The following is a 20,911-nucleotide window of genomic DNA, read 5'->3' on the forward strand; positions in this document are numbered from 1 at the left end:
GAATGATACCGGGGCTAAAAGGGTTAAATTATGAGGACAGGTTGCACAGACTAGGGTTGTATTCCCTGGAGTATAGAAAATTAAGGGGTGATCAGATCGAGGTGTTTAAACTGTTAAAAGGATTTGATAAGGTAGATAGAGAGAAACTATTTCCTCTAGTGGGGGAAATCAAGAATGAATTTTAATCTTCAAATTAGAGCTAGGTTGTTCAGGAGCGAAATCAGGAAGCACATTTTCACACAAAGGGTAGTAGAAATTTGGAACTCTCTCCCCAATAGGCTGTGGATGCTTGAGACTGAGATCAATAGATTTTTGTCAAGTAATGGTATCAAAGGATATGGAGCAAAGGTGGGTAAGTAGAGTTGAGGTACAGATCAGCCATGATCTAATTGAAGGGCGGAACAGGCTCGAGGGGCTGAACGGCCTACTCCTTTTCCTAATGTTCCTAAATCAGTAACACAATTTCAACTGCTTGAACATCCGATATGGAAGATGTCGAGAACTGAATTGCTGCCTCACTGTCAATCCTTTGGAGGACTATTGCAGTGTTACTAAACGGTACTATTTAAGCTACAACCGGACCGCAGGCAGTTAAAGGCAGGATGTGTGCACAGGAGAGATAGTTATTGATGGGTTATGTGCACAGTAGGATATCCCAACAGTACAGATTGCACAGCAGGCTGTACCAGAGCACAATCTTTATTTAATACTCTTTAAAGATGCAGGATCTTAGGACTAGGGCCCCTTTTCCATTTTGGGTAGTATCAGTAGCCGTATAGCATGGCCATGAGCAAAGTAAATCTCCATCTACTCTGCTCCAACAGCCTTAACACCAGCCTCAAAAGAGCACATTCCTCCCACTCTCCTCCCATGTGAACTTAATGACGAGTTTTGTCCCGTGGGTTCAGTCTATTCAAACACTTTGGACCCTTCCCGCCAGCGGAGAGAAGAGCCTTTCATCCCTTCGGTCTAGTCTGGATTTGAACCCGGGTCCCAGAGGTGGCAGGACCCACTCCCAACACTGGCCAAAGCCCACCAGCCTAGTTGGCTGGGGAGTGGAGTTTGGTAAGAGTGGAGACCTTTTTAAAAAAAAAGGTATAATTGCAACCAAAGGAACAAGTCTTGGTCATCGTATTGACTTCAAGTTTATTGGTTTTGACCCACTACCACATTCCCACTCCTCTCACACCATTAAATAAATGAAGAGGATGCCTTTGTCTAATACTTACATTACAATTAATATCCTGAGGATTCCATATTCCAATTTTCCAATCCCCTCAACAGAATCCAATTCAAATATTTTCTCTTTCTTCACTGCTCTTTCTAAACAAAAGAAACACACAGAGTAAACAGCTGTTCAGTAGTGGAGTGAGAGGCAGGGAGGAGCCTATTTTACACGTTTCTTTGGTTATACCATACTGCTTTATTTTCAGATTACTTTCTCAGTTCTCCCTTAATCACCATCCACCTACTGCTGCCAAGTGCAGAGACTCTTGATCTATTCCTACTCGTGCTCACTAACCTACATTGGCTCCCGGTCCAGCAACGCCTCGATTTTAAAATTCTCATCCCTCCATGGCCTCACCCCTCCCTATCTCTGTAACCTCCTCCAGCCCTACAACCCTCCGAGATCTCTGCATTCATCCAACTCGTTCCTCTTGTGCATCCTCCATTTCCTACGCCCCACCATTGGCGGCCGTGCCCTCAGCCACCTAGGCCCTAAGCTCTGGAATTTCCTCCCTCCATTCGTCTGCCACTGAGGCTCAGGAACCAGCCACTAGGAGAGCAGTATGAGGTGACGCACTCCTTGTGCATGTCGCCTGGTCTCTACTCAGCCGAGACCCAGTTCTTGCCACACTGAGGGTGCTTGGCCATTCGTTTACACTGTCACACCATTCCGTAAAGTTGACTGTTCCCAAAGTATTACACTGCAGGCTACCTTCTGACAAGGCTTTATATTATGTGCTTCTGCGTCGTCTGCCTGCTTGTCCAACATCCAGTTTTGGATGATCCCCAATTTCTTCCAGTTAAACTTTGGGAAGGCTCAAGCCATTGTCTTCGGACCCCACCATAAACGCCATGACCTAGTCATCGATTCCATCCTCCTCTTAGGCCCACTGCCTCAGGTTGAACCAGACTGATCACAACCTCAGTGTTCTATTTGACTCTGAGCAAAGCTTCCAATCCCATATCTTCTCCATTACAAGGACTGCCTATTTCCACCTCCGTAACATCTCCTGCCTCAGCCCATCTGCTGCTGAAACCCTCGTCCATGCCTTTGTCACCTCCAAAGGTTATTTCAATGCATTCCTGGGTGACCTCTGATCCTCCACCCGTCATAAACTTCAGCTCATCCAAAACTCTGCTGCCCATTTCCTATCCCACACTAAGTCCCGATCACCCCCGTGTTTGCTGACATAAATTGGCTCCCGGTCGCCCAACACAACAAATTTAAAATTTCCATCCTCGTATTTATATCCTTTCGTTGCCTCACCCCTTCCTATTTCTGTAACCTTCTCTAGTCCTACAACCTTCGGAGAACTCTGTGTTCCTCCAACTCAGGATTCTTGTACATCCCCCACTCCCTTCCCCCCCACCATTGGTGGCTGCGCCTTCAGCCGTCCAGTCCCTATGCACTGCAATTCCCTCCCTAAACCTCCACCTCTCTCCTCCTTTAAGACCCTCCTTAAAACCCACCTCTTTGACCAAGCTTTTATGTGGAGATGCCGGTGATGGACTGGGGTGGACAAATGTAAGGAATCTTACAACACCAGGTTATAGTCCAACAAATTTATTTTAAAATCACAAGCTTTCGGAGATTATCTCCTTCGTCTGACGAAGGAGATAATCTCCGAAAGCTTGTGATTTTAAAATAAATTTGTTGGACTATAACCTGGTGTTGTAAGATTCCTTACATTTGACCAAGCTTTTAGTCAGTCCTCCTAATATCTCCTTCCTTGGCTCAGTGTCAGTACTGGAGTGTAAAGCCAATGAAGATATTGGGCATTAATTATTAGCAGCTTTTAAGTGGTTAATAATAATATTTCAACTTTGCCAAAAGGGGCACAACAATTAGGACAAGTGTCAAACATTTACAAAACATGCTGTAGTATTAGAATGCCACAAACCAGCCAACACTGGGTGTAATAATCCTCATTCAAACACACATAAGATGCACGCACAATCTCAGACACATAACTGCACAGAAGCTCAAACGTACTGAAGCACACTCGCAGATATACAAGCACACAAGCACACAAGTAAAGGCACACCCATCCCACACTCGCACGTACTGGAATAAGCGCCCCGATGCACCATAACCTATATGTGACGTTTAGCACTAACCTCTAAAGTTTTGACTGCTGTAACTGGAGCTCTCTGCCTCCGGAGTACTAAGGCTGCTGGTGGAGATCCCCAGCAGGGACTGGTATTCTGTTTCTGGCAATGAGGACGAGGAGCCATTGGACAGTTTCCTCTTCCAGTCCAAATGTAACCTATAGTCTTCCTGAGAAACAGTAGAGAAAGTAAATGTCACCCAGCCACTCAACCACGGACTCTGAGGATTGGATGACACCTCATCGCTGTTACCAACAATCTTGCAACACAAACCTCCCACGGGCAAGGATGCACATGGAGTTTTCTATTTAGGTGCTTTTCCAGTCAATTTAAATGAGGAGATAACTGCGATCCTGTGCTGTCCATTGGGAGTCAAGCTCACAGGGAGTGAAAGTAGGAGAATTGGGACCAGATGTTGTGGTCCTATCTCCGACCTGTGCCCCTTTCAGGCATGGAGTCCTCCTGATGTCATGGAAACACCCCTATATACTGTTATCTACATTCTATTTAGGGTAAACTTTTCTCAGAGAGAGAGAGAGAGAGAGCAAAGGAAAATATTGAACCAAGTAGATGGAGTGTCGAGAATGGGGCAACTCAATGCATCGTTGTGTGGGGTCACCAAGAGGTAGAACGCGGAGCAGTTGGTACGATTGTCCGCAAGGTGAGTTCCCAGTTTTATATGGGGAACAGTGCTCGAGGCCCCCGCGGGTACTTCTTCACAGGGACGAAAGAGCAGTTGGTGGGCAAGTCAACATCAAGTGCTTCTCCAAGCTGAAATTCCTCTGCCCCTTCATCATCCTGGGTGCTTTATGTTAGTGATGATGTCGATCCATGTGAAATAAAGAGGTTAATGACTTTGTCGAAGTAGCGCACAAGGAATTTGGTGCCAGTGCGTCAATTAAAAAATAGAATTTCAACACCGTCATGGAAGGCCTGGGAGCAGAGCACTGTTTCAGTACTGATGGGCAGCACTTTACGTGAACTATATCAAAGGAGGCACTGTCATTGCCCCAGAGAGACTTGCAGTCATAGTGATGTGGAGACCACTCGGTTGTTGGGACCTTTTTGGGGACGTGACCAAGATTAGTCACTGTCCCTGGATTCCACTCTTCCAGCACTAACGGGCCAGATACGATATACTGTAATAGGATGTACTGTGTTATGTTACACATACCCCCCAGACAGCCGCTGTAATCATGCATTATTTTCTCTAACTTCTCCACATAGTCTCTATTCTTCCCAGACAGCCAGCCCATGTCTGTCAAACGCCTCCTCAAGGGGAAGCTTAAATATAAATCTTAGTCATGACTGAAGTTCAAACTAGGCCTTGGCTAAGAGCTACCAGACTGAGAGATGAACTCAGGACTCCTAGTTGAGAGCCTCATGGTCCAAATTGTAATAACCAGACCAAATCCAGAGTAGGATTCAAACATGGGACTGCCAGTCGAGAATTTAGGGCTCCAGTGTCCCTAGATTGGAATTCAACCTTGGCCTGGTTGAGAATCCAGCGTTCTGGTGTTGTGCTGAGTGGGTTATTTCGAGACTGAAATTTGAATCCCAGAATTCTCGTTGAATCCTAGTCCAATGCTCTAGTGCTGTAGCTGTTGGATCAGCACTAACATTCCAGCTTGGGGTTTTTTGGGATTGAGGAGAAAAAGGGAAAGAAACTGCTCCAAAAATAATTAAAGAACGTAGAAAATCTAAACCAATGGAAACAACTTACCAAGGGTAAGGAATCACATGTGTCTGTGCACAGGCTCACACTCAAACTCTTCTTACTGTTATCCTGAAGACAAAAAAATGGCACAGAGACCCAATTATTAGGAAGAGGAAAACAGCTTCCAAAATAAACCATTCAGGGCATACTCCACCAGGGAGCTAATCTTACACCTCAATGTAGAGATTGCAGCTTAGGGCTGAGATTTCAACAACTTTAGGATATGAACTTACACTACACCAAACTTCTAGTGTTTGGCTTTTTCAAAATCAGGTTGTGAACATTAAACTTACACTGACATTTAAAATTCAATATGTGACAGTTATAACAGAACAGGCCTGTAGGCGTCACTATTCCCAAACATTTTTGATAAAAGTGACAGCTACAAACCCGCCGTGTTACTACAACACACAAGACTCGTAGTCAAAGCTCGGCCTGTAGAGTCTGTGCCCCTTGTTGCTGCCAGAAAGTTTGTAAATTAATAATATTGAAAATGTATCCCCGTCACACACAATTCCATAAGGACGGAAACAAGTAGGTGATGTAATGCCATATTGTTCTTAATGACACAGTCACCAGGCGAATCATCCTCCCCTTGGGGTAGCTCCCACCCTCTGATCTGGGCCTCCCCAAATGCTTCGGCCAAGACCTGAGGTTGTCCACATGGAGCTCGATGAGGATCAATGCAGATGGTGCAATTAACTGACAGGGGCATGTTAGTGTGTTAGTGATGTATGTCTCCCCCTGTCCCAGTCACATCATGTCACACGGATATTTACAGGGTTCATAATATCATACAGCACCGAATGAGGCCATTCAGCCCATCGTGCCTGTGCCAGCTCTTTGAAAGAGCTATCCAATTAGTCCCACTCCTCCACATTTTCCCCATAGCTCTACAAATTTTTTCTTTTCAAGTATTTATCCAATTCCCTTTTGAAAGTTACTACTGAATCTGCTTTCACCACCCATTGAGGCAGTGCATTCCTGATCACAACAACTCGCTGCGTAAAAACATTTCTCCTCATCTCCCCGCTGATTCTTTTGTCAATTATCTTAAATCTGTGTCCGCTGGTTATCAACCTGCCTGCCACTGGAAACAGTTTCTCCTTATTTACTCTATCAAAACCCTTCATAAATTTGAACGCCTCTATTAAATCTTCCCCTTAGCCTTCTCTGCTCGAAGGAGAACAATCCCAGCATTGAGAAATACTTTGGAATTGCCCATAATCTGTTGGTTTCATGTACAGAAGCTTTCCAGCCTCAATAGAAACTGATCAGTCAGTACTCACTGTACAGAATCTCATTGTTGGGCTGAATCACTAGCTCCAGGGAGCTGAATTCTCATGGGTTTTGGACGCACCCAGTAATACACTTCTCAAACACATCTGTACCCACGCTGTTCTGTCACAGCTTTCTGTTTGAGGGTTTCAAAACCCTGCATTTTTTTTTAATCTTCCATTTTGTTTTCTAATTAGCTTCAGTGACATTTTCTCGCTCACCGGGTGGCCCTGCCTGTGGTGACAGTGCGGGAGCCAAAGCTCTTCTCTTTGTGTCCATGTTCTGAATTGCGATCGCCAGGTTTGACAAATCTTTAATTCATACGTATAATGGAAAGTGCCGACGTGGACTAGTCACGGTATAATTACAGTCGCCTACCAGTGACGGAGCTGCAGTGCCTTCACAGGGTTGGGGAGGTAAGTTTGCTGAGGCCTTTCACATTATTGCCCTACATTACAGCAGTGACTACTTCTCAAAAAAGCACCTCATTGGCTACTTCGGGACATCCTGAGGGATATCAAAGGTGCACGACGGGCCAAATGGCCTCCTTCTGTGCTGTAACATTCTATGATTCTATATAAATGCTAGTCCCTTCTTTCGTACATGAGTGCTAGGGGCTGTTGAAATGTGAAAAGGAGTGTCAGTAATCCATGTACTGAACTGCAGGATTACTTTCGGAGAAATCTACTTTAATATTCCATTTAAATAATTTAGACCTCAGTTAACACAGTGAACAGAGGAATGGAATTTGCAATCAAAAATTGCGGTCATTTCTAGGTTATACTTTTCTCAATATAGTACATGTATTACTGTGTGAGATATATTGTTACATGCTGTGACAGTGTGTCACCTTTAAACTAATCGGGCTGGAATTTGCTGGAGCGTTAGATTTTTGTCCTCTCCTTTCAGCTTGAAAAGTTTTGGTGCCTGCAAATTGCTGGAAGTGCGAGCTGATAACGGGGCCTTAGTGAACAACGGGACCGGTAGTCTATCTCCGTAATCAATGAGATTTAAGGAGAAACAGAGGCAACACGGAGAAGTAAATAGGGTGAATTAGAGTCAAATTAGATACAGAAAGAGAAATTAAAAAAAGAGAGGGAAAGAAAGATTGGATTAAGAGAGAGAAAAAAAGGGACAAAGTATGAAAAAAAAATTAAATTTTAATGATTTTAAATTTACTACCTGCACGATTGCGACTTCACAGTTTCAACTGTTCCCTTTCTGGGCAGGAGAGGTTGAGTGGAATTGCAGGAATATAAATCCCATCATTAAAAGGGTCCTAACGCTGTTAAGTACCAGCCCTAACTTTCTGCGGCCAGTTTAATTCGTAATTGATGTGCAAATGCAGCAATTTCTTGAAACTCTGCTGCCCGTATCCTAACTTGCACCAAGTCCCGTTCTCCCATCACCCCGTGCTCGCTGACCCACATTGGCTCCCGGTCTGGGAACGCCTCGATTTTAAAATTCCCATCCTTGTTGGCAATTCCCTCCATGGCCTCGCCCCTCTCTATCTCTGTAACCTCCCTCAGCCCCACAACTCCGAGATCTCTGCACTCCTTCAATTCTTGCCACTTGCGCATCCCCGATTTTAATCGCTCCACTACTGGCGGCCGTGCCTTCAGCTGCCTCGGCCCTAAACTCTGGAATTCCCTCCCTGAACCTCTCCGCCTCTCCTCCTTTAAGGCACTCCTTAAAACCTACCTCTTTGACCAAGCTTTCGTTCACCTGTCCTAATATCTCCTTATGTGGCTCGGTGTCAAATTTTGTTTGATAATCGCTCCTGTGAAGCGCCTTGGGACGTTTTACTACGTTAAAGGCGCTATATAAATGCAAGGTGTTGCTGTTGAGGTTAATGGGCGAGAAAACGGCACGATCCCGTTTTCACAAGGCTAATGGCAGAGCGGCGCAAATCGTCCCGAATCTTGTGGCGATTCTCAACTAACGGGGTATCTCTTCCTCACCACAGATTGCTGGGTTATTTACACATTAATAATAACGGCCTGCACCTTTAACTCACTGTTATTTTCCCAGCAAATTCTGACCCATTTCTTTTTTACTCTGAGTACATAAATCCAGCTGACAATGGGTTTACTGGAACCTCGACCACATTGACGAGAAGCAGTCAAACTTGTTATGCCACTGGGGCGCATCAGTAATAATCTCACCTACCCTGTCTGTCCCATTAAATAATGTGCACTCCACATCCTGCAGGAGTTCTTTACACCAGGAACTTTGCCACATGTCACGAGTACTAGTGCAGTCAGTGAGAGAACAATCCGTGAGTGTTCAGTGATGTGGAGATTAAGTGCCTGGCGCGATTTCTGCCACAGTATCGAGGATACCATTAGAAGGCTGCTCAACAACCTTAAAATATGAATTTATTCTTGACCACAACCTACAGTATTTTACTTAAATTAACTTATATAAAGGACATGGTATACCATATAGGAGCTGCATATATCTCACACAACATGCACACCATATAGGAATTACATATATCTCTCACAATAATCTATATACCATATAGGAACTGCATGTATCGCACACAAATCTCACACAGTTCTTCCCTCATTTTCTATAGGGTTATGAGCTTAGAGCCAGATTACATAATGGTAAATTCAGTGGTCCCGGTGGGGAGTCATACACAGGTCCTCGCTGGAGCATGGGAGCACTGAATTTATCATTATGTGCATTATGATGTGTCTGTTGCTGCGTTCCTATATTGTGTATATGTTGCTGTATGAGATATATGCAGTTCCTATATGGTGTATATTCTGCTGTGAGATATATGCAGTTCCTATATTGTGTATATGTTGCTGTGTGAGATATTTGCAGTTCCTATATTGTGTATATGTTGCTGTGTGAGATATTTGCAGTTCCTATATGGTGTATGTTGCTGTGTGAGATATTTGCAGTTCCTATATGGTGTATGTTGCTGTGTGAGATATTTGCAGTTCCTATATGGTGTATATTCTGCTGTGAGATATATGCAGTTCCTATAATGTGTATATGTTGCTGTGGGAGATAGATGCAGTTTCTATATGGTGTGTCTGTTTCTATGGGAGATATATGCAGTTTCTATATGGTGTGTCTGTTTCTATGGGAGATAGATGCAGATCCTATATGGTGTGTCTGTTTCTATGGGAGATATATGCAGTTTCTATATGGTGTGTCTGTTTCTATGGGAGATAGATGCAGATCCTATATGGTGTGTCTGTTTCTATGGGAGATAGATGCAGTTTCTATATGGGGTGTCTGTTTCTATGGGAGATATATGCAGTTTCTAGATGATGTCTGTTGCTGTGAGAGACAATGTATGTATGTTGCTGCTAAAATAAGCAATATGGACACTAACGTGAACCGAGAGCCAATACTACAGAGCAGAGAGAAGGGACTAAAGGAGTGCGGATGGAAGGTGTTCTGGGCTTGAGCTTCTTCATTTCCCTTTGTTCAGTGATAAGATTCACTGATCGGTCACTCTCACATCCCGCAGAGGAACTGAGCAGTAGGTTCAGGGGAGGAAAAGAGCAGCTTCAGATCCTACCTGTAAATGCGAGCAGACTTGCTTCAATACGTCATAGACATTGTCTCTTGAGATGAAGGAGACGAAGATGTACTGCAGCAAAAAGCAGAGAGCCTTATTAAATAGGGCACAAATCAAAAGGGCTTTGACTTCCTTCAGCTACAAAGCTCTCATCCTTGATTCAGCTGCTGTTCTTATTTTAAAATGTCTCATTCTTTTTGTCTTATCTCTTCTTCCTTCCTTCCTCTTCCTGCTCTTTCTGATGTGAATCACTTCATTTTGTCTCTATCATATTTTATTGGCCCATAAATTGCTCATGAAATAAGGGCGATGCTAACAGGGCTCACCGTTATCTCAGGGCAGACGGAAGAGTAAATTCCGGAGAGCCCACACGTGCAAACACGGCAATCCAGAAATTGCTCTACCATTTGCCCTGCTCGTTTGAAAGCTTCACGTTAAAGAGATCTTGCCACTTGGAATGAATGGACCAGCACAGACTTGCTCTACTGCCCAGCTGGAAACGAACTAATCTCTCCACAAAAAAGGTACGCTGGGTTTTTTTTTAGATCTAAACTAACTTTTAACGGCGTGGTAAGTATTAATGACTGCTCAACACCCTCTCTTAGCACTGAAAATTAACATCTAAAAATGTGGAGTCTCATTCCTCCAGATATTAATTGTTATTGGGGACATTTTTAATTTATAATTTTTTTTTAAAACTTATTCTTTCTGTCTCTTTTATCTTTGTCTTTTAATCTTACCCTCTTTTTATTTCGCTTACTCTAACTGATTTTACATTGAATTCACTGTTGTAGCTTTCGCTTCCTGGTTCTGACTGCGTGGCTTGACAAGGATGCTTAAAGCTGATTGTTTGAGGGGAGAGAGCGCGATCCTTTCCCCACTCTCACAGCTGACAGTGGCCCGGGAATCACCGCTGCACTTTCTGCAGCTCACCACTGAAGCAGGTTGGCGCCCAGAAGCCCACGAAGAGTTTGTGGGCGAGTTTATAACTAACGAGCGGCGGGCGACGTCTGTTCGCTGCTCAGCGCAGTTTCCGGGCCAATACGTTTTTAAATTTCTAAAAAAGAAAACCCCCATTCATTAAACCCTTTTCATCCTTACCCAAGTGATTAGTTTCATTCCTCGTTTATTTTTCTTTTTGTCTCGGGTCTGTTTTTATTTCATTCCGTGTTCATGTTTCTCTCATATATTCTCACTTGGGCCGATTATACATCGTTAATGCCCAGCAGTGCCACACAGCTTCAAGCCCCAGGGTCCTGCCTTGTCATCGGGTGCGGAGGATTGAGGTCCATTCAGTGCCTGCTGTACTCTGTGCTCCATAATGCGTGCTGACTGGGTAGTCAGTACGGAGAGCCTGCATACGGCGCATTAGGCTCCAAGTGTCCATGCAAATGAGGCTGAGGCCCCATAATGTGGCTGGGGTGCCTGAATATTGCTCCAGTCACTAGGAAGCCATTTACGAACATACAAAATTGACGGGCAGGAAAAGACCACCTGGTCCATCAAGCCTGCCCCACACCTCGTGATGGCTGGAGGCATCATAACCAGACGCGTCCCACCACCGCCACCATCCCCCCACCCTAATCCCCTGGGAGAGGCAAAACAAAAAAAAAAAAGAGAAAAACCCAGGGTCAATAAGGGAAAAAAATACCCTGGAAAATTCCTCTCCGACTCCCCCAGCAGATTGAAACCAGTTCAGGAGATCACATGGACCAAGTGTCATTTATACTTTCTATATAGTGCGATCTCTGCCCCCGTCAAGAACTGGTCCAGCTCCCCCTGGAGGGCAGAGGGTCAGCACCCACACACCAGCCGGGCACAGGAACTTCAGGGGATGTCTACTGACAGAAAACGTGGTTCCTGGATGTCCCTCTCCTTGGCAAGGGGCCGCCCTTCCTTTCTGATCCGGATTTCCCTTAACCTCCAACCACTACATCGTGCAGAGGGACTTAAATCCCCAGCTGAAGGTTGAGCAGTCCAAGGCCCTGAATTTCCCCGGACTTCCTGCCGTAGCTTCGCCAGCTGTGATTACACACGTAAACGAGGTTTCCGGCGCACTTCCGGCAGCGCAGGGATAGAAGGTCCGAGGAAATTCAGCATCCCAAGTCTTCCCTAGTAGTCCCTCCGACACTAGGGATCAGCCTCGTGGACCTTCTCTGAACTGGCCCTGAACATCTGTCTCCAAAGGGTTTTATTCTCCTCCAGTCGCTCTGCTGAAACGCGGAGAAGGGAGAGGGATTGGACAGGAGCCGAGCGCAGGCCTCACCTTTTCGTTCAAGCTTGTCCTGATCACGAGGCCGTTGGGGAGCAGCCCCGCTGTCCGATGCTTCTTGACGAGCGTGACTGATGTAACAGGAGCTACGACCTGAAAGAGTTGGAAGTGGTGACTGTTAACATTTTTTCCGTCTGCTTTTGTTGCCTCATGGGGGACGGTGATCTGACCGATTGCTTTTAGGGTTTTTTTTATTCCCCCCGTTGAGCTCTGCTCCTGGGCCTTATCCCTAGGGATCTACGATACTCTGCACTTCAGACATGCTTCTTTACTGGGTTGTCTGACCAGAACTGCTGCTTTACTCTTGACATCTGGCCTTGGGAGGTGCTTGTTCAGTACATCAAGATATCTATGTGTCTTGCCTGTGGCTGGCACTTCCTGTGAGTGTCACACTCACTTCCTGTCACGTTTTTCCCATCAAACTTTGTTGATGTCAATCTCTTAATTATGAAACATCACTATGAGCAGTGCCGTGTGAGATCGAAGTATCATGCAGCACGGAAAGAGGCCATTCGGCCCATCGTGCCTGTACCAGCTCTTTGAAAGAGCTATCCAATTAGTTCTGCTTTTTTCCCAATAGCCCTGCAATTTTTTTCCTTTACAAATATATATCCAATTCCCCTTTTGAAAATTATTATTGAATCTGCTTCCACCACCCTTTCATTCCAAATCATGTCAGCTCGCTGCGTAAAATAAATTCTCATCTCCCCTCTGGTTCTTTTGCCAATTATCTTAAGTCTGTTATTATCGATACTCCTACCATTGGAAACAGTTTCTCCTTATTTACTCTACCAAAACCCTTCAGGATTTTGAACACCTCTATTAAATCTCCCACTAACCTACTCTGCTCGAAGGAGAACAATCCCAGCTTCTCTAATCTCTCCACATAACTGAATTCCCTCATCCCTGGAATCATTCTCGTAAATCTCCTCTGCACCCTCTCCAAGGCCTTGACATCCTTCCTAAAGTGTGATGCCCAGGATTGGACACAATACTCCAGCTAAGGCCTAACCAGTGATTCATAAACATTTAGCATAACTTCCTTGATTTTGTACTCTATTTATTAAACTATAGTTCCTGTATGATGTTCTTTTAAAAACAGTCTTATCAACTCGATCTCCCACCTTTAAAGATTTGGGTATGGGAACTCCCAGGTCTCTCTGTCCCTGTAATATAGGCACATACACAAGTTTTCCATAACCATTTGTCTAATCATTAGTGGCCTCGTCTTCAGCCGCGTTGGCCCCACATTCTGGAACTTCCCCGAAACCTTTCCTCGATCCTGCACGTTTCGAGTGCCTGCCCCATGACCAATTTCAGTCTCCCAGACAAGCGATCAGCACTCATTTAAACAAAAATATTCATTTTTAAGTGAACAAAACGTTAAAGTTAATTGTAATTTCTTCTAATCGTTTAACTAATGTCCTTTAGGGAAGGAAACCTGCCGCCCTTACCCGGTCTGGCCTATGTGACTCCAGACCCACAGCAATGTGGTTGATTCTTAATTGCCCTCTGAAATGGCCTAGCAAGCCACTCAGTTGTAAAATCTCGCTAAGGCGGCTCGCCACCACCTTCTCGAGGGCAATTAGGGATGGGCAATAAATGCCGGCCTTGCCGGCGACGCCCACATCCCGTGAACGAATAAAAAAAAACTTCTAATGGCGACCCTTTGGGATTTTACATCTAGTGTGATTTATTCATCAGATTTTGCAGTTATTGGTGAAGCTCTAATAAATATAGAATGAGCTGAACGTCATTCCAATAGTTCACACACCTTAATGTCTTTTCCAAAGAAGTTAGCATAGAAGCACAGCCAGTTGCTGGAGATGTAGAGACGACCTTGGATCAGGATCTCTTTCTGGAGAGCACAGGAGTAGACTGCACAGGAAGCCAGAAGTAACAGAGAGATAACGTCAAACACAAATCCTTCCATACATTTCACGTTCTGGTCAACTGTGTGCCTTTTGAGGCGAGAGGTATCAATGCTGGATAATGGAACACTTTTTCCAGTTATCGTTCCTCGGGGCCAGTATTTTGAAAGGGAGGCCTCACACCAGAAGTACGTGTTCAGAAAATCAGCCCCTACTGTCAGAGTAACTCACTCCTTATTCAGCTACAAACGGTGACTACTCTATCCCAACAGTATTCTGAACCCCAAGAAGAGTACTCCATCGCAAAGGGACTGGGTGACAATCACGGGTCAGAAGGCATAAATTGGCATTAAGTAGGGAGTCTCACTTTGAGCCACCGGATGTGACGAGAAAAGCAAGAAAATTCAAACCGGGACAGCGATGGACGCTCTTCTGAGGTTAGGGTTGAGGCACACTGGGCTAAGAATACCATTGGTCGCTATGTGTAGCAATATCATAAATGTATCTCAGATCTCCTCTGTTTGGTACTTGTAACGAGATTGTAAACACATTGTAAAAGATGTTCTCCATGTTGTATCTAACCAGTGGTATTCTTGAAGTGGGAGCAAGGTATCTGGTGATGTTGGACAGGGGGTGTCCAAACTATGGCCTGTGGGCCTCGAGCAGCCCATGAAGCCTGGTAACCCAGCACACAAATTCCTAGCAACTCAGCTTTATTTACTTTTTTCTCCCCTATGGTTTGTCTTGTTTGAAACATTGAACCGAGGAAATCTTCGTAAACGCGTTTGTAACCTCCTCCAGTCCTAAAACCCTCCGAGAACTCTGCATTCCTCCAACTCTGGCCTCTTATACATCTCTCACTTCCTTCACTCTACCATTGGTGGCCATGCCTTTAGCCGTTTAGGCCCTCAGCTCTGGAATTCCCTCCTTAGACCTCTCCGCCTCTCTCTCCTCCTTTATGATGCTCCTTAAAACCTACCCCTTTGACCAAGCGTTTGTTCACCTGTCCTAACGTCTCCTTCTTTGGCTCGTGTCAACTTTTGTGAAGCTCCTCGGGACGTTATCATGTTAAAGGCGCCATATAAATGTAAGTTCTTGTTGTTGTTTATGATCTTGCTACATGAACCAGTGAGGAATTCTTACCCCACAATTTGAAGCAGGATGGATGGAGTTTTACCTTTCTGGGTAGTTTGTACAAATATATGCCCGGGGTCCAGAGCCTCACCTGGAGGGAACGTCCATCAGGAAATCGGGCGTTCCTGAATTCCCAAAACGCACCCCCCCGCACACAAAACTCTGTGCTGGGAACATGAACATTAACCCTATAGTTTCCAGTCAAGTGGATGGTGTCTGTTGATAGCGCTGTTTGGAGCAGATGTAATATCGAAAATATTCCATGGATTATGGCTCACACACATCCAGTCTATAGAGAGGAGGAAGGCCCCAAATTTAAAGCAAGGGGGGAGGTGGGGGGGGTGGAGAGGTTACGATGCGGATGGGCCCTGAAGTGGGCAGAGAATCCAGGGAGTCCGGCCGATCTTAACGGCCGGGCCTCATTACCGTAACTTTCATCCCGCCCAAATCCACTACCTGGCCTGCGGGCGGGAGCGGAAGATCACAGGCAGGAGGCCGCAGACAGGAATCCGCAGGATCGTTCCCCGACACTCAGGTAAGTGGTGGGGAGGGGGGCAAAGGTGATCAGGGGAATGAGGGGGGAAGCCCAGAGTAAGGGAGGTCCAAGGCTTCACTCATGCCCACATGGAAACGTAAAAAACAAATTAAAAAACTTACCCTGCCTGGGCCCACGATCCCGCCCTCCCGACTGGTTTGGCCTATTAGGGAAGCCGTCACTGCTCCCTCGCTCAGGCTCCGACTAAAATAGCAGAGCGGGTCCCGATAACATCATCGGGCCCCAATCTGCATATTTAAAGAAGCCCCCACCAGCTTGGGTCGGGTGTCCTGCTCACCGGCTCAAAAGTGGGGGAGGGAGGTTAAAATCGGGGCCAATGTAACAGTGCCAGTTCGATACAATGTGGTTAAGATGCAGGGGAAAGATCCCTCTGCCCAAGTACCAAGGAGAACCCTCAGCTCCAACACCAGGGCTATTTTGTTTCTCACACCAGCCAGCTTTAATATCTTTCTGAGCGAAAATGTCTTTTCCAAAGAGCTTGGCATTGGAGGAGAGGCAGTTGCTGGGAATATAGAGCCAACCGTGAACCAGGATGTCTTTCAGTTGCTGTTAATTAATGAGCATCTTTGCACTGCGAACCTACTCCCACTAAAAAACAACAACTTGTGTTCACACGGCGCCTTCAAAACAGAAAAACGGCCCAAGGCGCTTCACAGAGGCGCAATCAGACAAAAACGGACCCCGAGCCAAAGGAGATATTAGGACGGGTGAGCAAAAGCTTGGTCAAAGAGGTGAGTTTTAAGGAGGGTTGTAAAGGAGGAGAGGTTGGTGGAGAATTCCAGAGTGTGGGGCCTAAGCAGCTAAAGGCAAGGCCACTAATGTTGATGCAAAGAGGGGGGGAGGGATTGACAAAAGACTTTTTATGACATTGAAATGTGAAGCTTGTAACAGGCAACTGGAATTTGATCTATGAAAAAGCTTGTTTGCTCCAGTCAGTCTTTTCCTGTTTCTAAAAATTCTCAGGTTCTGAGGAATTATTTATACAGCAACAATGCTTTGCCTATGTGTCATGAGAATGTTTTTCTGTCAACATCTTGCTGTTTGCAGTTAACCACAGATTATATCCATACCCGGACAGCTTGAGGCTCGCAGGGAAGGGCTGAGTAACAGACAAATCCAACCCGTGATGTTATTTTTTTCCACTTTTCCGTCCCACACTGTAGCCCAGAGTGGAAAGGGCACAAGTTGTGTGGGGCTGAAATCAATTTTTTTAAAAGCAAAATGCTGGAACAGTAAGAGGAAGTAGTATTAACATTACAAAAACAAAAAAGGGAAGGAAACAGGGTGAGCAGAAGTGTTTAAATTCTGTTTTGATTTTCTGGTTTTTAATATTCCAGTAATAAACCCACTAGTGGTGCCATTTTATTACTGTAATATTAGGGTTTATTTCAACATCACAGAGACAAAAGCTTTCAAAACTGGCCAGTCCAGAGGGGTTGGGATTCCCCAGAGAGGCCTCCAGTGTAATCATCAAGCAAAATCAATTTCAATATACTAACTTTATATTTTTTGTTACGCAAGTTTGCACATTAATTTCTCTAAAATATTTCAGTGTAAATATCTATTTCACTCTCTGTCCCAGTGACTGACTCTCACTGGTCATTGAGGGACTCACCTTTCCTCAATGTCTCTTGTTCTGGTACATCCTTGAAGAGCTTGTGATACTGAGAATTGTATTTTTTTATTGTCTGAAAAGAAAGAAAGTCCTGCATTTATATAGCACCTTGCACGACCTCAGCACATCCTAAAGCACTTTACAGCCAATGAAGTACTTTTTTTTTTGAAGTGTAGTCACTGCTGTAATGTAGGAAACACGACAACCAAATTGCACGCAGTAAGGCCCCACAAACACCAGGAAGATAATGACCAGATAATCTGTTTTTTTAGGTGTTGGTTCATAGAATGGTTACAGCACAGAAGGAGGCCATTCGGCCCATCGAGCCTGTGCCAGCTCTTTGTAAGAGCAATCCAGTTAGTCCCATTCCCCCATTCTTTCCCTGTAGCCCTGGAAATTTTTTCCCCTTCAAATATTCATCCAATTCCTTTTTGAAAGCCGCGATCGAATCTGCTTCCACCCCCTTTTCAGGCAGCGCGTTCCAGATCATAACTACTCGCTGCGTAAAAAAGATTTTCCTCACGTCGCCTTTGGTTCTTTTGCCAATCATCTTAAATCTGTGTCCTCTGGTTCTCGACCCTTCCGTCAATGGAAGCAGTTTCTCCTTATTTACTTTATCGAAACCAGTCATGATTTTGAGAACTTCTATCAAATCTCCCCTTAACCTTCTCTGCTCTAAGGAGAACAACCCCAGCTTCTCCAGTCTATCCATGTAACTGAAGTCCCTCATCCTTGGAACAATTCTAGTAAATCTCTTCCGCACCCTCTCCAAGGCCTTGACAGCCTTCCTAAAGTGCGGTGCCCAGAATTGGACACAATATTCCAGTTGTGTCCGAACCGGTGTTTTATAAAGGTTCAACATAACTTCCCAACTTTTGTACTCTATCCCTCAAATTATAAAGCCCAGGATCCCGTATGCTTTTTTAACCGCTTTTTCAACCTGTCCTGCCACCCAAGGGTTGAGGGATAAATATTGGCCAGGACACTGGGAGAACTTCCCTGCTCTTCTTCGAATAATGCCATGAGATCTATTACCTCCACCTGAGATAGCAGGAGGGGCCTTGATTCAACACTTCATCCAAAAGACGGCACCTCCGACAGTACACCACCCCCTCAGTACTGCACTGGAGTGGGCCTAGATTATGGGCTCACGTCTCTGGAGTGGGATTTATGAACAGTGCATCAAAAAGACATAAATATGCAAAAGGGAGCACCTAGACTCAATTATTTTATCTAAGACACCAGTCAGTTGCCATTGTGATCAGATGGGTTAATAATTGTCTGATGGACTGAAACCACCAGATCCACCTCTATCTCCAACCACAATCCATTGTCAATTCCCTCACCAGCAATGGGAGCCCAGACTGAAGAAACAATTCAAAAATCTAATTTTTTGGCAGGTGGGAGGAAATCAGCAAGTCTGTAATATATGGGGAAAGGTCAGAGTCACAGCACTCTGGAATCAGGGGATGGAGGGGGGGTCAGGGGTCAGATAGGCAGTGCTCTGTGGGGGTTCATAAAGTTAGCACTCTGGGGTGAGAGGGGTCAGAGGTCAGTGGGACAGCGCACTGTAGTGCGGGAGTCGTCGGGGGTCAGTGGGCAGCACCCTGAAGTGTGAGGGGAGTCGGGGGTCAGTGGGCAGCACTGTAGTGTGGGAGGGGTCAGGGGTTAGTGGGCAGCACTGTAGTGTGGGAGGGGTCAGGGGTCAGTGGGACCACGCACTGTAGTATGGGAGGGGTCAGGGGTCAGTGGGCAGCACCCTAGAGTGGGAGGGGTCACGGTCACAGTCACAGACTGGGACCATACAGCTGTACCTCTGTGATTCGCCTCGTCTCCAGCACCTGTAGCAAGCGGAGAGCCAGAGGATAACTTTCCAAGTTTGCGCTTTGCTTCTGGCCGCCACACGGTGAAATCGCAGGGACCGTACCTGGTGAGTGGGCGAGGCTCCCACGGCCAGCACAAACAAGCAAAATGACATGACTCTTCCCGCGGAGTCAGAGAGTGACGCGCCCCACAAAGCTCTTACATATTCAGTAGCGAGTTGCTCAGACAAGGCCCCGTGGGCAGGTCCGCCTGCCTCCCCCTGATTCCTTTTCACATCTGGATTTCAGAGGTGTGTTCATGCCCCCAGATGTTTATATTATCGTGCAGCCTCTCTCGGCCAAAAGCCAATATTCAGCTGTGGTTTTGCCTAGCAACGAAACAGTGTTAATGGGGGAAGAAAGGGAGAACAGTGAGGCCATTTTACTAGGATTTGCCAATGATCTCCCTATAGCTCACAGCAATATGTCACCTGTGTGGGGAATGTGCTCTTACTGGGATTTGGCTCCGGGGCTCCCAATGAACTAGATCAATATTCTGCCCTCAGACAGACAATAAGTGTAGGACCTAGGGTTGCCAACTCTGGTTGGACGTATTCCTGGAGGTTTCATCACATGACCTCCTGCCCCGTTAAACCACCTTTTAAAAAAAAAATCCTTCTCCAATATTCTTATAACTAATAAACAAAAATGAAAAACACAATTTTTTTTTTAACGTCCCTATGATTTTTCTCCTGGGTGTTGCTCCCAGCAATGTCCAGGAGATTAATCTTTAACTCCTGGAGGGTTGACAACCCTTGTAGGACCTCGTACTCTGTGACGGTGTAAAGTATAACGGTGGGTGATCAGAATGGACACTCACGGATCCACGATGAAACTTCTTGAAGTCGTCGGAGTTCAGAGACTCGTTTAACTTCACGTCCCTGAAAATAAACAAAGCAGAATGCAGATTGATTTTAAAGAGTCAAATTGGTGAATCGCCCTAACCAAGTCTGTGAGGGACTTCTCATTAATTCCTACACTGCCGTTTAATTTGTCCGTGTGAGTATACCTGTATAGAGATGCTTATCTATCTGCATGAGATTACGCATTTCTAATTAGAAAGAGTTTTGTGTTACAGAGAGAATTTTCCACAAGGAAATGTGTTTCTGCCTTATTTAAATATTCATTTCTATGTAAATTGAAACAAATATATCAGCCAGAATGAAACCTGTTTTTCTCAGGCTCAGTTGATAGCTCTGTCGCCTCTAAGTTGTGGGTTCAAGACGTGCTCCAAGATTTGAGCAGATAATCAATGCTGACACCTCAGTGCAGTTACTGATGGAGTGCTGCACTGTCAGAGGCACTTCCTTTTGGAGAGATGTTAAACTGAGGCCTGTTTGGGTGAACATAAAAAGGTCCCCGTGGCAGGAGTCAACGACCGACATTCCTCGCTCAACCAACATCATCAGAATGGTGCATCTGTTTCCCCTCCATTCTACTAACAGTGCCTCTGGTGGAAGGTGGACCATTTGACTGGGGACTTCTGACTTGTTGAGACGCAGTGATGCAGAGATCAAGCTCGCTCCTTGGCGGTGTTATATCAGAGAGACCAATGCCTCGGGGTGTCGCCGTGGATGACTTACTGTCTTCACGTGGGGCATCTGACGAGATGTGGCCAGGACACTCTCACATCAGCAACAGGCTGCTGATGAGATCCAATCCGCTTCCTCACCAACCCACTACTTAAGGTCACCTGTGGCTGGCCTCAGCTTCAGACCGCCAGTGA

The 20,911-nt window shown here is 45.5% G+C and overlaps 1 protein-coding gene across 3 annotated transcripts in view; it reads right to left on the bottom strand.

The window, feature by feature from the left end:
• Positions 1-20,911, bottom strand: part of gramd2aa (GRAM domain containing 2Aa) — a 65,816-nt gene that overhangs the window by 5,033 nt on the left and 39,872 nt on the right. For all 3 annotated transcript variants that reach the window (XM_067973349.1, XM_067973350.1, XM_067973351.1), the window contains 8 exons: positions 20,006-20,066; positions 17,324-17,396; positions 13,922-14,025; positions 12,142-12,240; positions 9,876-9,947; positions 5,060-5,122; positions 3,346-3,505; positions 1,230-1,323 (listed from right to left, as the gene is read on the bottom strand). In XM_067973349.1, coding sequence (XP_067829450.1) covers positions 1,230-1,323; positions 3,346-3,505; positions 5,060-5,122; positions 9,876-9,947; positions 12,142-12,240; positions 13,922-14,025; positions 17,324-17,396; positions 20,006-20,066 — 726 coding nt within the window. The remainder of the gene's footprint in view (positions 1-1,229; positions 1,324-3,345; positions 3,506-5,059; positions 5,123-9,875; positions 9,948-12,141; positions 12,241-13,921; positions 14,026-17,323; positions 17,397-20,005; positions 20,067-20,911) is intronic.

Source organism: Heptranchias perlo, chromosome 38 (genome assembly GCF_035084215.1).
Source record: "Heptranchias perlo isolate sHepPer1 chromosome 38, sHepPer1.hap1, whole genome shotgun sequence".
In the NCBI taxonomy this organism is placed as follows: Eukaryota; Metazoa; Chordata; class Chondrichthyes; order Hexanchiformes; family Hexanchidae; genus Heptranchias; species Heptranchias perlo.